At 41.0% G+C, this 14,377-nt stretch overlaps 2 protein-coding genes across 10 annotated transcripts in view; one reads left to right on the top strand and one right to left on the bottom strand.

The window, feature by feature from the left end:
• The window catches only part of TOP2B (DNA topoisomerase II beta), a 59,396-nt gene extending 52,881 nt beyond the window's left edge, over positions 1–6,515 (top strand). For all 3 annotated transcript variants that reach the window (XM_025883066.2, XM_073900889.1, XM_025883059.2), the window contains exons 33-36: positions 465–575; positions 3,140–3,262; positions 5,007–5,101; positions 6,023–6,515. In XM_025883066.2, the coding sequence (XP_025738851.1) occupies positions 465–575; positions 3,140–3,262; positions 5,007–5,101; positions 6,023–6,190 (497 nt within the window). In that variant the 3' untranslated portion in view covers positions 6,191–6,515. The remainder of the gene's footprint in view (positions 1–464; positions 576–3,139; positions 3,263–5,006; positions 5,102–6,022) is intronic.
• Positions 6,516–7,747: 1,232 nt separating this feature from the next.
• Positions 7,748–14,377, bottom strand: part of RARB (retinoic acid receptor beta) — a 710,885-nt gene continuing 704,255 nt past the window's right edge. For all 7 annotated transcript variants that reach the window (XM_073900914.1, XM_073900933.1, XM_025883077.2 and 4 more), the window contains 3 exons: positions 10,779–10,983; positions 9,844–10,002; positions 7,748–8,070 (listed from right to left, as the gene is read on the bottom strand). In XM_073900914.1, coding sequence (XP_073757015.1) covers positions 7,874–8,070; positions 9,844–10,002; positions 10,779–10,983 — 561 coding nt within the window. In that variant the 3' untranslated portion in view covers positions 7,748–7,873. The remainder of the gene's footprint in view (positions 8,071–9,843; positions 10,003–10,778; positions 10,984–14,377) is intronic.

The following is a 14,377-nucleotide window of genomic DNA, read 5'->3' as shown; positions in this document are numbered from 1 at the left end:
GCCTACCTGCCTTTTAAATTGACCTTCAATGATTTAAAATCGGTTTTTAAAAGAAGTTAACTATTCTCTTAGATTTGAACATTATTACTGATACTCCTGAAATGGTTAATAGCATTAGATGTGTAGATACTAAAATAATCACAGTGAGAACTTTTTAATATTCCATTTTAAAATCAGTATTTTTGAGTTGGTCAATTATGTTTTAAATGATGAACATTTGGGACTATTAAGAATTTTCATTACTCTATGCATTTCTATATTGTTTTACCAACGGAGTTAACATTTTTGAAATATAACATTGTACATCTTTTGTTTTCAGCTGTTATTATGGACTATATGATCACAAAGTAGAAATTCATAAGATCAATTATCTAGCTAAAGACAAGTCATCAGTAAAGAATCAAAGTTTAACTATTAAGTGGTCCTTATAGAATCTCTTCACTGAAAAACTTTGTACTTTTTAGATTCAGCTAAATTTGACAGTAATGAAGAAGATTCTGCCTCTGTTTTTTCACCATCGTTTGGTCTGAAACAAACAGATAAGGTTCCAAGTAAAACAGTAGCTGCTAAAAAGGGTATGTACTTATTTGGTGTTGTTAAGCGTTGCATAAACGATATATAGTTGATATTAAAGGAAATTTAATATAATTCGAAACTGCTTGCACTTGGACTTCAGTAGAAAATAGTATAAACGCGTATAGAGAGAATCCCTCTTGTTTTCTAACCATATGAGGTAATTACTAAAAGGTGTATAAGATCTCATTCTTAAAGCTGTTGTAATTATAAAATAATCCCATACATGATACTAAAGATAGCTTTCTAATAAGGTCTAGAAAAGGTCTTTCTAATAGACCTTCTAATAAGGTCTCCTATAGTTGTTAGGTTGTAAAATAGATAAAAATTTTGTCTTGCCTGATTGTGTTATCTATGTAGGTCCTATCTTAACGCCTCATTTGGAATGATTGGTTAGTTCATTTGAGGTTCTCTTTGTGTCATGTAGCTTCTTTCTTATCCATAACCTTAGGTTGTCCATAAATCTAAGTTGATTTCACTTAATTCTTGAATCTGTTATTAACACCAAGGTACATAGTCTTGGTATTTTGGAAGGTCAGTATTAGTGCTTCGTGTTTAAAAGGTAAGTGTTCCTTGCATAGCAAGTAAATAAACATCAGTGTGGACAATCTTTTCAGCACCTTACAAATGTAAAACAGACAATACCATTGTAGACACACATGTATTAGATGTAGCAGAACAACAACAAAAATCCCTACTTAACTTTGAATGCACTAGGACCATGGTAAGAAATTAACTACAGGAGCTTCTCTGGCCAACACATCAGGTGCCCTGCCCATACCACTTCAGTACATATTAGCCAGTGTTTATATTTCTTTGCCTCAGGACTGACTTTTTGTTACTATGTTGAAATGTTCGTATTTCCCCACCCCAGCCACCCTTTATCAGTGATTGAGAAAAGCTGGTTTGCAAATATATTAGTGCTCTTGCCGCTCAGGTAGGCTAACTCTGGGGTGTGTATTTTACAGTGACTCAGGGGTTGCTCATGTTAAGAGAGAAGCTCAGAGATAAGCCCTCAGAGTGATGACAGGTTTCTCTTCACGTCTCGTTTTTGTACTTTTTTTTTCACCTCCCAAATAAGTACTTGTACTTGAGTCTTTGCTTTGGGATCAGGTGGGATCTGCTTCTGGGGAACTCAAACTGAGACAGGCCCTAGTTTCCCTTTATGCATCTTTTTTTAAGTTGTCTTCATGTGAGCGCTTTATAACCACCCTGAAAACCTGGGAGCTGTATCACCTGTTTGAACATATCAACCTATTTCCTTCATCACGCTCCTCACTCCTCTTTAATGTCATGAGTTAGAGTGGAGTATTAACTAAAACGCTAGCATACCACACCAACTGTCCTATTTGCTTGTTTAACCAGTAGTTAAACTAGCCTTGTGTCACTTGCGTAGGTGATCCCTGTGTGAAATAGTTGAAGCCCTCAGTCTTCCTCTAGGCTCTTCCAAAACTACAGTTCCCACAAAATACCATTTCGAGAGGATGCATCCTCTCCGTGAGGTCATCTCTGTTAACTTCAAATTACATATATTACTATACAAGTTAAATTCTGTAGCTCCAGTAGTTTATAGCGAAAAATCTCATAGCACTCAGATATCTGACTTGGGCATTTGCGTGGTAGAGTTTTAAGTGCCACCTAACACTACAAGCCTGCAAACTCTACTGAAGAAAAAAGGTGGTTCCTAGAACACACAGCTGCATCAACCTATACTCGCGTTAGGAACTGCCTGCCATGTGGCTCTGGTGGTACATTTAGTCATAAGGACTTGGGGAAAAAGCCACAAAATCTGTGGCTACCACTACCACTTGCTGTTCTAATGAGGGGCCTTCACCCTAGCACCTCAAATTGGGCCTGGGAATACATTTTCCATATAATTAGCCTGTTCTGTTTTTTTGGTAATAGAAAAAGTCTGGTTAATTTAATGCTTTTTTTTTTTTTCCCCAAAGTAGGTTTTACTAATCACACAAGACTGATTTATCACAGTTTTCACATAGACTGTAAATCTGAAAAACCAGGTCTATTTTAAAAACAAAATTCATAAAAACAAAGGCCTTTGGATCTATTGTGTACTTACCTGGAATCTTCGTTTCTTTCCATATAAAAGTGCCATGTCTGGATTTCAACTTTTGGATGGAAGTGAATCAGCTTCTATTCATGGTATTTGAGGGTCCCATAAAAATGTGTTTTTTTTTTTCTCTGTTAGAAGTTAGGACTTAACATGTGGTTATACTTGAGTTATAATTAATGTCAAATATGTTACTTTTTTGTCATGACGAGTGCTTTTTAAAAGTTACTGCTCACTTCACTAAAGTTACTTTAATGGCCTTTGTTTAAAATAATCTCACTTGAAATATCAGAAGGCAAATTATTCATGATTAAATAAAAAGTATTTTGTCATCTATGAGAAATTGTTTGCCTTTACACTGGCACCAAGTGAAAGAAACCATTTTGTCATTTAAGGCTACTCAGTTTCATATCAGCAGTAAGGAATTAGGATTCACTTGAGTGCGGTTTGTTGGTAAGTATATTACATTGATTTATAAAATGGAAATTTGCTTAATAGGAAAACCGTCTTCAGATACAACTGCTAAGCCCAAGAGAGCTCCTAAACAGAAGAAAGTAGAGCCTATCAACTCTGACTCAGATTCAGAATTTGGCATTCCAAAGAAGACTACACCCCCAAAAGGTAAGGATTATGTTAACCTAATGTATGCCATGTGGAAAAAAGTCTCTTCTACTCACTGAATTTAGAGAGACTGTATCCTGTTTTGTTTTAAATTGCTTTGCACCTCAGTAAGCAGTGTGTCTAAGAATCAGTGCTGAATTAGAGTCCAGAGGAAGTCTAGCACTTTGTTTTATAAATCAGGGAATTGAGACTCAAAGAGGTTAAGTAAGCAACTTGCACACCTAAGAATGGTTCAAAGACCCCCTGCCCCAGATTCACTGGAAGTAGTTTATGAAAGAGTCAGATGAGGGGGCGCCTGGGTGGCTCAGTTGGTTCAGCGACTGCCTTCGGCTCGGGTCATGATCCTGGAGTCCCGGGATCGAGTCCCACATCGGGCTCCCTGCTCAGCAGGGAGTCTGCTTCTCCCTCTGACCCTCTTCCCTCTCGTGCTCTCTGTCTCTCATTCTCTCTCTCTCAAATAAATAAATAAAATCTTTAAAAAAAAAAAGAGTCAGATGAGGGCTCCTCACCAACCAGAGAGTGACTCTCATTGGAGCTAGGACTCTTAGACTGGAGCTTTTTGCTCATCTAGGAAATGGAATCACTGTACTAAGGGACCTGTAAGGGCACCAGCATCAGTTCTCCCTGGCACCCCTTCTTTGCCTCCAGAATCTAGAAAGTCCTCAAAGGTGCTTTTTAAAATATATGTGTAAGACGTTATTTTAAGGGTCATTGCTCAACCTTTTATCCAGCCGACAGATATTACCGTCAATGTGTTCATGTCTTAAAGTGGTGGTTGGGATGAGGAGCTAGAGACCTACATGGAAACAAGGGAGAATAGGGGCAAAAAAGAAAGAGTCGCTGAGGAGGTCAATCTGTATGGTATGCATGGTTGGGAACTTTTATAAATTCACAAGTGCCATTTCATTGACTCATTTGATAAACATCCCAAGATCATTTAGGCTGTCTTTACTAATACAGTCTGGTTAGTCATAGCTCTTAAGGAATTTTTAAAATTTAGAATTGCACTTTAGTTCCATTGTTTCACTGGCATCTGGCATCACTATAGGATGGAGAATATTTTGTCACCATTTGCATGTTACTTTTGCCCTTCCTCCTCCAATGAGAGTAAGAGGTTAGGTAGATGGCAAAACAACAACAAAACAAAAACTGCATGTGGAGCTTCTAAGTCTGAGAAGGAATATGAGTTTGACAGATTATTACATGATTAATACTGGGGGTTTATTCTAAGACTGTGCTACTTAAAATGGTTGTTACTAATGTGTGATAGGTAAAATTTTGAGTACACATTCAAACATATAATTTGTACTAATATGTATTACTTTTCTAGTGATTCATTTTATATTTTTAAAGGTACTAGTCTGACAAATTAGAAACTAAATTTTTTTTTTCATCACATACAATTTAAAAAGCACTCTTTGAAGACATTTTCTTTTCAGGCCCAAGGACTACATGTTCATAATGCCAGTGTTTTCTCTTGTGTATCATGGGCTTGGTCATTAAAGTTTGTCACCAGGACCTTCCAGCTAGTTTTAAATGTATCTGTGAAATACTTTTTAGTCATATCAGTCCCGGAACTGAAATGATGCTGCCAAAACATTTTTCTCTCATTTATATTTAGAGACCAGGATTGCAGTACTGATTGGGGCATGGCAAAGAAGTGAAATATAATGTTGTGGCATTTATTTTTTATATCGCACTTAACCTTGGGAGAGAAAAAAACAAACCTTTGTATCATTTTAAGGTAAAGGCCGAGGGGCAAAGAAAAGGAAAGCATCTGGCTCTGAAAATGAAGGTGATTATAACCCTGGCAGGAAAACATCCAAAACAACAAGCAAGGTAATTAGGAACATCTTTTTAATGCATTGTTTTATGATCTATAACTGGCTTAGTTGGCTTATTACTATAATGTCTTTTAACAGCTTTAAACCTAGCCTATCTTATGCATAGGGGGGCTTTGTATATGGTTAAAGAATTATAAAATCCATACAATCAGGACTATTTCTTGGATAAAAGTACGGCATAAATTAGCCTACTTGATTAAGAGTATTCCATTTCATCCAATGAGCCATAGAAGCTATATGCTACCTGTCTGAAATATTATTTTTCATACCAAATAAAGACTATTTCTTTTTAACTTGGATTTATTTGGCCAGGGCTGATTTTTCTCTTTTAACTTGAATTCATTTGACTATGGCTAATTTTCAGTCTTATGGTAAAAGAAAAACCTCAAATGTCCCTCTTTTTTCTCTCTCTCCCTATTAGAACTTTATAAAAATACAAACATTGAGATTTTTAGCTTTCCGCTGCTCTCCACCTTGACCTTTTTCCATCCAGTCATCTTCCATGCCTCTGGTCCATCTTGATGACTCTTCCCTGCATTTTTATAAACACCGTGTGTACTCCATGCTGTGCCTAAGTCTTGTTTTCCTTTCATGAATTGATAGGTACTTACAAATAATTTTTTACTAGTGTGGACACTGTACATATTTGTTTGGCAATATAGAAGTTCAGAAAAAATAGGAGATCACCAAGGTGGCAGATTAGTAGACTTACTCATTTTTATAAAGGGGAAAAAGGATTAGATAACTGGTCTTAGACTTAAGTCAGCATTACAGTTTTGATTTTAGTAACCTCATTATTTGCAATATTTCTCAAATGTAAGTGAAGTGTAAGGAATAATAATTCATTTTAACACTAGTCTTTTTCTTTTTTTAACTTTGAGGTTTTAAATCTTTTTTTTTTTTTAAACCTGTCTAGAAACCGAAGAAAACATCTTTTGATCAGGATTCAGATGTGGACATCTTCCCATCAGACTTCACTTCTGAACCACCTTCTCTGCCACGGACCGGTAGGGCTAGGAAAGAAGTAAAATATTTTGCAGAGTCTGATGAAGAAGAAGATGTTGATTTTGCAATGTTTAATTAAGTGCCCAAAGAGCACAGAAACATTTTTCAACAGATAAATTGTGTTGTCCTTTTGTCTTTTCTGTCTCAGACTTTTGTACATCTGGCTTATTTTAATGTGATGATGTAATTGATGGTTTTTTATTATTGTGGTAGGCCTTTTAACATTTTGTTCTTACACATACAGTTTTATGCTCTTTTTTACTCATTGAAATGTCATGTACTGTCTGATTGGCTTGTAGACTTGTTATAGACTGCCGTGCATTAGCACAGATTTTAATTGTCATGGTTGCAGACTACAGACCTGCTTTTTGAAATGAAATTTAAACATTAAAAATGGAACTGTGTACTCTGTGTCTTTACTAAGTAAGATGAAAGTGTAGTAAAAGCTCCCATACACTTTTAAAATAAATATATTTTATTCTTTGCCAGGAGACTCCATGGAAAAAGGTAAACAGTATATGAACATAGAAAGCATTGTTAAACAATCTCAATGTACAAACAGAGCCAGTGAAAGTACATCACAGACTTGCTAATATATCAAAAAAAAAAAAATCCACTAGTGCTTAACTGAGAACTAAGAAACTGACACTTGTATCTGTTAACCACTCTACCACAGCTTTCACTCTGCTTCATAGTGATCGAACAAGGTCAAAGGATGCAGATTCTCTGTCCATGCCTTGGGGAGTTCATATTAGCCCCTGGGCATCAAGGAGGCTAGAAAAGACCCTCCATAGCAGGCACGCATCGGAAAAGACACTGGAGTTACATGGTATAGGTGGTAGACCAGTCTGCTAATTGTCCCATGAAATTTCCCTAATGGCTTGTGAATAGGTAAACAAAAAACTTATTAACACTGAAAAGTGTTTCTGCCTTGGAGGCTACCATTACTGTAAAAATGTATCTTTTTAAAAAAAAAATCATGTAGTTATGTCATTAAGTAATAAACCACTGTTAAAGTGACATTAACAATTGAACAAATGACATTTGATTAACTGAACTGGCAGTTACACTGATACAGAATTCTCTTCTGCTAGTGCAGTGAATTTGTATCTTTTGACTGGGCAACATGAAATAGAAGACGCAGTTTGAGAGCGTCAGAAAGAGCAAGGACAGGCTTCCGTACTAACTAAATTAGAATTCTCTCTAGTTTTATCTTGTCATACTGTACAACAGTCCCCTTTCCTTACCTTGATGTCCTGATTGCTCTGTGAAAGCAAGACAGTTATTTTTTTTAGCCTTTCTTAGCCGGACACATAACAGTAGTCTGTTTCACAACCTTGGTGTCTTGGTTATTCTGAGTATGCAAGGCAAAAGGAAAGCACCAAACATACAGTATAGAAAGAACAGAGCCATACTTCTGTATGTACAAAGTCTTTAGAAACTTAACCAGGGTAAATCGTTTCGACTGGGTCTTTGCCATGCAATCTTGAGTGTTCAAAGAGGAAAATAGAAGCTTTTAACTAGTTTCTGGTTGCATGAAATGGCTGATTTTTAGAATTGAAAAAGTCTGTATTTCTAGGTAAGTTAGAGAGTGAGGAGTATATATTGATACATATGAAAACTTCTTGGTCCTTCTTGAGTTTTAATATATTTTCAGTCCAAAAACTAAGCAGCAGTAAAAATGTTTTTTTTTTTTTTTCCTTGCGTTTTAAATCCTGGAACTGAAGGTACTGGGGAATGTTTGAAGTAGCTGGAAAGTGTCTTATTGCACCAGTGGTGACTGACTGACACCGCTGTTTTCCACTGAGCTGGGTGAGGTGCTGGGACTGTGCTCTGCTGGGTTCCCACTTGAACTTGGGGTCAAGGGTTCATGTCCTTCAGAATTCTCCAGCATTTCCTGAATGAGAGGTGGCATTGATCCAGGAATTTCCATTTTCAAGGTAATTACACGTTCTGCACCTTTTATAAAGAGAAATAATAGAAATCTGGTAGAGACAGGGAGTTAGGCTGAGTAACTTGGGATCAACTTTTCATCTACTTTAAAAACAGTGAAAACCGTCCTACCAGTGCCTCCCAGAGGCTGTCCTGATTTTACAACATTTAAATATCTTTACTTCATCTCTAGGGAAGCAGTGCAGATGCAGGGACTTGCTTAAATTTGATGATTCCATGCCTGAGTCAGTTTCAGGAAAGGTTAGCAGGATATATTTACAAAGAGAAGTTCTTGATAAAAGACCAGAAGGAGCGTATCTTAAAACGAGACAGTTGTCAAGGATACCAGTTACCCACAAATGAAGGAAGGGACTTAAGTAATAAATGAGCGGTGATTATCAAGTTGATGTAGCACTGCATTGTCCAGCACAGTAGGCCCCAGCCACATGTGGTGATTTAAATTTAAATTCGTTAAATTAAATACAGTTAGGAAAAACAGTGCCTCAATTGCATTAGCCACTTCTTAAGTGCTTGAGAGCCACGAGTGGCTAGTGGCTACTTGTATTGGACAATGCAGATTATAGAGTATTTCCATAATCACAGTAAATTCTATTAGCACTGGTCTAGCTAGATATAGAGAATGACAGTATTAAGCTAAACAGCCTCATTGTTTTTAAAATCAAAGACCTCACAGTTATAATGGCCAAGCACTGGTATCTGCTGTTTGCAGATACTCTTAATCCCATACTAGGGATGAATTCAGAATGGCTCACTAAGAAAATTTCTTAGAAGGAGCTCAAGAATTGAGACTCCTTGTCAAACAAGCTCACCATGTTTTTAAAGGACTTTGTGAAATGTAGAGTTTGTTCCTTGGCTCAGCCAGGTCTTCAGGGACACAGCACGCTAATGGGGAAGGAGAATGACAACAGCACACTTGGTACCAGGGACAGCTGCTGAGTTTTCTCTCTACACGGAAAAACCCTACTCTAGCACTCAACTGTCGTACGGCTCTAGGCGCTTCTGTAATTGCTCAAGTTGCCACACAAACTGAAAATCACTAGGCAAGGAATATTTATACCTCTCAGGAAGACAAGAATTCCTTTGCCGAGAAGTGTGCAGAAGTAAATCCGCCTGTACACAAGAGAGCGACGGCAACATTGACTTGAGAGAGAAACTGCACCAGTAACAATTGCCCTAAGTCCTATTCATTTTCCTGAGGTTTGGATGGTCAGGAAAAACTGCAGTCAAGTTTATATCAACCAGAGCATGTGTGGACAGGAATGAAATGTATAAAACTAGAAAATCAAAAAGCCTGTCACTATATAGTACATTCTCTTGAAAACAGTTTTTCTAGGAGCGCCTGGGTGGCTCAGTCGGTTAAGCATCCGACTCAGTTTTGGCTCAGGTCAATGATCTCAGGGTCTTCGGATCCAGCCCCTTGTAGGACTCTGTGCTCAGCGAGGAGTCTGCTTGGGATTCTCTCTCTTCCTCCCCCTCTGCCCCTTCCCCTTGCACGCGTGCGCGCTCTCTCTCTAATAAATGAATCTCTCAAAAAAAAAAAAAGGGTTTTCTGTTCACTTCGTCACCCGAATTATAAACTCAATCTATTAAGATCATCGAGTAGGGAAAGATGTGAGGTTTTTTTTTTTTTTAAGGGTGGATATTATTCCTTTTGATTTCCATGAGAAATTCCAAAACAACAACAAAAAAGCAGCTATTACCAAACACGCTGAATGAAAACATCAAGTTTAAAAAAGTCAGGACCACTTCATGAATACAACGTAGACTGTAAAGACATACCTTTAGCACTGATGCTGCGGAGATCTGTGATTTTCATTAAGATCTTTGGAAACATGTGAGGCTTGCTGGGTCGTCTCTTTCGGATATAAATTTTTAGTGCTTCCAGCAGTGGTTCTTGTAGCTTATCTACTTTTGTTGGTTCCTCAAGGTCCTGGCGGTCTAGATAGCAGAAATAAAGTATTAATTAGTATCAGGACACAAAGAGTTATGCACTTGCCAGGCGAGAGGGCTGCTGCCCGTTTTCCTTTCTTGTGTCCTTGGCCCTAGCATATTATGACTTCATTAAGTCCATGATTCAGTCACATATACAGGTTTGAAGATTCATGCAACTGCTCTAAGCCGTGATACTTGAAAATGGCCCTCTTGCTGGTCAAAAGCTCATGTTGATGCCTGGTAGCTTTTGTCTTAGGGAGACAATTACCTCTTGTGACCAGGAGGTGTCACTACTGAACTGAATTCAAACAAATCTTGAGCGGCTGGATGGTTTTAAGGTAAATAGGCCCCCGTAATTAAAGCCATTACTTTTTTAACCACTTACGATTCAACCTCCTGTGAGCCAGTAGGGGTCAGTACAAAGAAGAAAGCCGTATTTTATCCCAGTCCTTCAAGGGTTAGGGGTGGGGTGGGGGCGAGACAACCCAGGGACTTGTAGTCCCAGCCACTAAATTCACAAGCAGCACAGGGAAGTCCCTTGCATCGTCATTAAAACGTCCTTGGGCAATTTATTTTACAGTAGTCTGATCCTGCCTTGGAAAAAACTGGTAGCAGTTGGAGAAATAGCATTTTGGTGTTTCAGAGCAGTTTACAACAATATGGAAAAATGCAACAAACTCCAAGCATGCATGCCTGGCTGTTCACATGGCTTTCTCCATGCACCCACAAATTACAAGTTGTTCTTCATGGCGTCTCATGAGGGTTTTCTAGGTAGTTGGTACCTCCACAGATTAAGCAGATGGCACTGAGAAGGCCTGTTTCTGTGTCATCCATTTCCAAAGGCAGGAGCTGATTGGCAAAGGTGAACACAAGGTCAGTCAGAGGACCAAATCCAGCATTGTGCATCTGAGTCCGATTTAGGGTAAGGCCATCTGAAAAAGTCATGGTGTCTTGTTCTGGGGTATACCTGGTGCAAATTCTAAGAATCTGGAAGGAAAAAACAAACACAAACATATTCGATGGGTCATCAAAGCCAGCCTTCCCGTACAGCACCAAGCAGATCTAGGAGGGGAAGAAGATGATTTCCAAGGAGCTCTTGCATCACGCGAGGCACACTGCCCCGCCTCTGCGTGTGGAATGTCTTCTGCGCCTCTTTCACTGGAAGAGCATAGAAGTCAAAACATGGGCTAACGTTATTTAGGGAGTAAGAAGTGGGACACAAGAAATTCTGAGAAATATCTGTGCTAAAAGTAATTAATTTGACTCAAATAAACATTTACTGAGTACCTACTTATGTCGCAGGCACTGTGCCAGGCGCTGGGGATAAAAAGAAAAAGATTTTTTTTTTTAAGAGCTTCCAGTCTACAAAAAGAAAAAAAAAAAGGCACTATCTACCATTTCCTGAATGCCTCGCATATGTCAAGTGTTACACGTGCCCTACGTTCAAGCTTTCGAACACTTGAGGAAAGTGAACGGTACTATTTTACAGATGAGGCACTGAAGCTCAGCAAGGTTGAGCCATATGCCGCACGTCACACAGTGAACATGCGGCTGGGTTTGATGCCAACCCAGGTTAGGCTCCCTCTTCCATGATGCCTCCGATCACACAGTCCCCAGCCAACCAGAATACGGGGAGCAGGGGTGCGACTGCAGGGTGCTTGGGCATCCGCAAGGAGGAGAGCTCTGACACAGCCAGAAGGCCATCAGGGGCAGATTCACAGACGAGAGGCAGCATTTCATCTAAGCCCAGAAATACGGTTGGGACTTCTGTAGGTAAGAAGCCTGGGCCACGATGCCACAGTCTCCCAACGGCGTGCCCTTGATATCAAACTCTGCTGGTCACCCTGGCCACACCTGCTCCCAGGAAGTTGCAGCTTTGGATCTCTCTCATCCTGGCCAACTCCAGAACGCCCTCTGTTTATACAGAGTCAATGCGCCTGGTGTTCCCACTGCCTTCTCAGCCCTCACTGCCGGCAAGGAGCTCCACGTATTCAGAGCACTCACCGGCCCAGAAGCGTATTTCCGGACCGACCACTGTGACGGGCCTTTCCGCCGGCCAGGTGTCTGTCTACCTTTGACTTTTCCTTCTAAAAAAGCCTCAGAGCCGCATGAAGCAGAGAGAGAAATTTATTCTACCTGGACAGGGGTGAATAACCCAGTAGGCTGAGGGAGCTGTTTTTTCCAGATGCCCGTGCTCAGTTGGGGTGTGGTCACCATGAATGTGCACCTCAGGGTCAACATAGAGGAGGACGGATGTGATCAGAAGGGTCTGTGATCTTCCCGTGACACGGCCATGTGCGGAGGGGGTGGCCCTCTGATGAAGCCCCGGGACTCCCAGCTAGGAGGGACGTCCCTGCAGAAGAGCCCCCTCCCCACTCTCCATATTCCCACCAGGACTCCTACTGCAAGAACCAGGTCACATCTTTTCGTGCCAGGGGTTCGGGGCAAGGACATTGCCCCTGCAGAAGACCATCCCATCGGACTGGCTGAGTGACCACATGAGCCGAGGGGCTGGGCACTGGAGTGCACTGGAAAGCTCGCCTGTTCTTGGGTCCTTGCTCTGGTGTTCTCTGAACCTCCAAGCCAGGGGCCTAGGAGCCAGCCCTCCTCCTACATGCTGGACTCCAGTGTGGACTTGGACGAGAGCATTAGGATGCCCTGTAAAGTGAGACCATGGGACACCTGCTGATAAAAAAAAAAAAAAAGCCCGACTCCAATGTCTTCTTGGTTAGAAGAACATCTCCTGAGAGGAGAAGGGGGAATGATGAGCACTCCCACCTCTAACGTATAAAAGCTACTGTTTTATTCATCAGTGACTACACGCCAGGTACTGTGCTAAGGATTTAACATATTACTTAATTCTCCTATCAACTCAAGAGTTAGGTACTACTGTTACCCCATTTTACAGATAGGGAAACAAATGCAAAGAGCTTGTCCTAGGTCACATAACTGCTAGGTGGCATGATCTGCTTCAGGCGATCTGTCCCTAGCACTTAAGCACCCCACTATGCTGTGCTCTTAACCTCTGCTTCACAGCTGCCCCCTTCTTCTTCCCGCCACTCTCCACAGCCCACTGCCTAAGGTGAAAGGACATCTTAGCCTCACTTGTCTCCTTGGCTCGGTGCCTTAGTGCAGTGCACAAACTCAACACTTTTGCTTTTGCACAGTGACCTACTGGTATATAGGAGTGCACGGCCTGTGGCTTGGAAACGGAAAATTTGGCAAACTTCACTTTAGATGAGGGGGCATTGATCTAAATCAGGACACATCCTCAAACTTAATATTCCTAGTATGTGACTGAGCGGCACAGTGAACTGGAAAGCAACCGAATGTGAGTAGTTAACAAAAACATTACAAAGATGCCTCTTCATTGGATGGGTGGCCGTTTTGGCCTCTCAGATATTTGCCCAGGGACCTCTCTGAGCCCGTCCCGCCATTTCCTCTGGGTTCCTGATCGGCTGGCCTGTTGCACTTCATCTTGGTAGCTGAGGGGCTATGAAGCCATTCCTGATGTCCAAGCAGCAAAGGAATTGAGAGGTCCCTGCTTATAAACCTTAGATCCCTTGAAAGCCCCGGGAGGTAAAGTATAGCACCCAAGATCACCCAAGCAATGGTGCCAGGACAGACCACAGGACTCCTAGCCCCCAGCCCATGTCCCCCTTCAACCACCTGGAGGATCGTGAGGAAATATGCCTGCGTAGGGGGGTGTCATGTGACAGCAGAGTCAGATGCTTGGTATTTATGGGCTCAAAAATCTCCAGACGCATTTCCAGTTTGGAATCAAATAGGTACTAAATAAGTCTTTGCAGCTGTAGCACGCTGCCAAGAAGTGAGTGCACTAGATCTGTCCCTGCGAGAAGGAAAGAAACCAGGATTTGCTGGAAAGGAATGGAAGACCAAGATTTAGGCATTTGCAAGCTGTCAACAGCTCACTTGGAAATCCAAGTCCGCACCAGAGCGCACAAATGTCTCTTTTGAATGATTCTAGTCTGAAAGGTGCCCCTCCTCAAAAGGTGGAAAATATTTGGATTCTAATGAAGCATTTAAACTATGTTCTGTTGCCTCTCGCCCTAGAAAGTTCAAAACCCAAACCAAGTATTGATGGGCTGCCCAGAGGGGAAGGCACATAGCCTGAGATGGGAGAACGGTCAATGTCTTCTTTGATCAAGGGAGCCTGCACTCCCGCCCTGCCCTGGCTGGGCCCAGTGGGTGCCAGACAGCGTCCGCGAGGATGCGGCCAGGCCCGCCTCTGGAGAGCGGCCAGGGAGTTTCAGCTCTTTCAAGTCAAACACCAGTGGCAACTACCAAGGGCTTCATCAGTCTTAAAACGCCCTTTGAAACGGGGGTATTGCATCTGGACGGGGGAGAACGCAGGCCCGGC

Source organism: Callorhinus ursinus, unplaced genomic scaffold (assembly GCF_003265705.2).
Source record: "Callorhinus ursinus isolate GAN/ISIS: 27379988/994484 unplaced genomic scaffold, GSC_fseal_2.0 scaffold1, whole genome shotgun sequence".
Lineage (NCBI taxonomy): Eukaryota > Metazoa > Chordata > Mammalia > Carnivora > Otariidae > Callorhinus > Callorhinus ursinus.
Note: the sequence above shows the minus strand (reverse complement) of the source record. Positions and strands in the feature narration are given on the sequence as shown.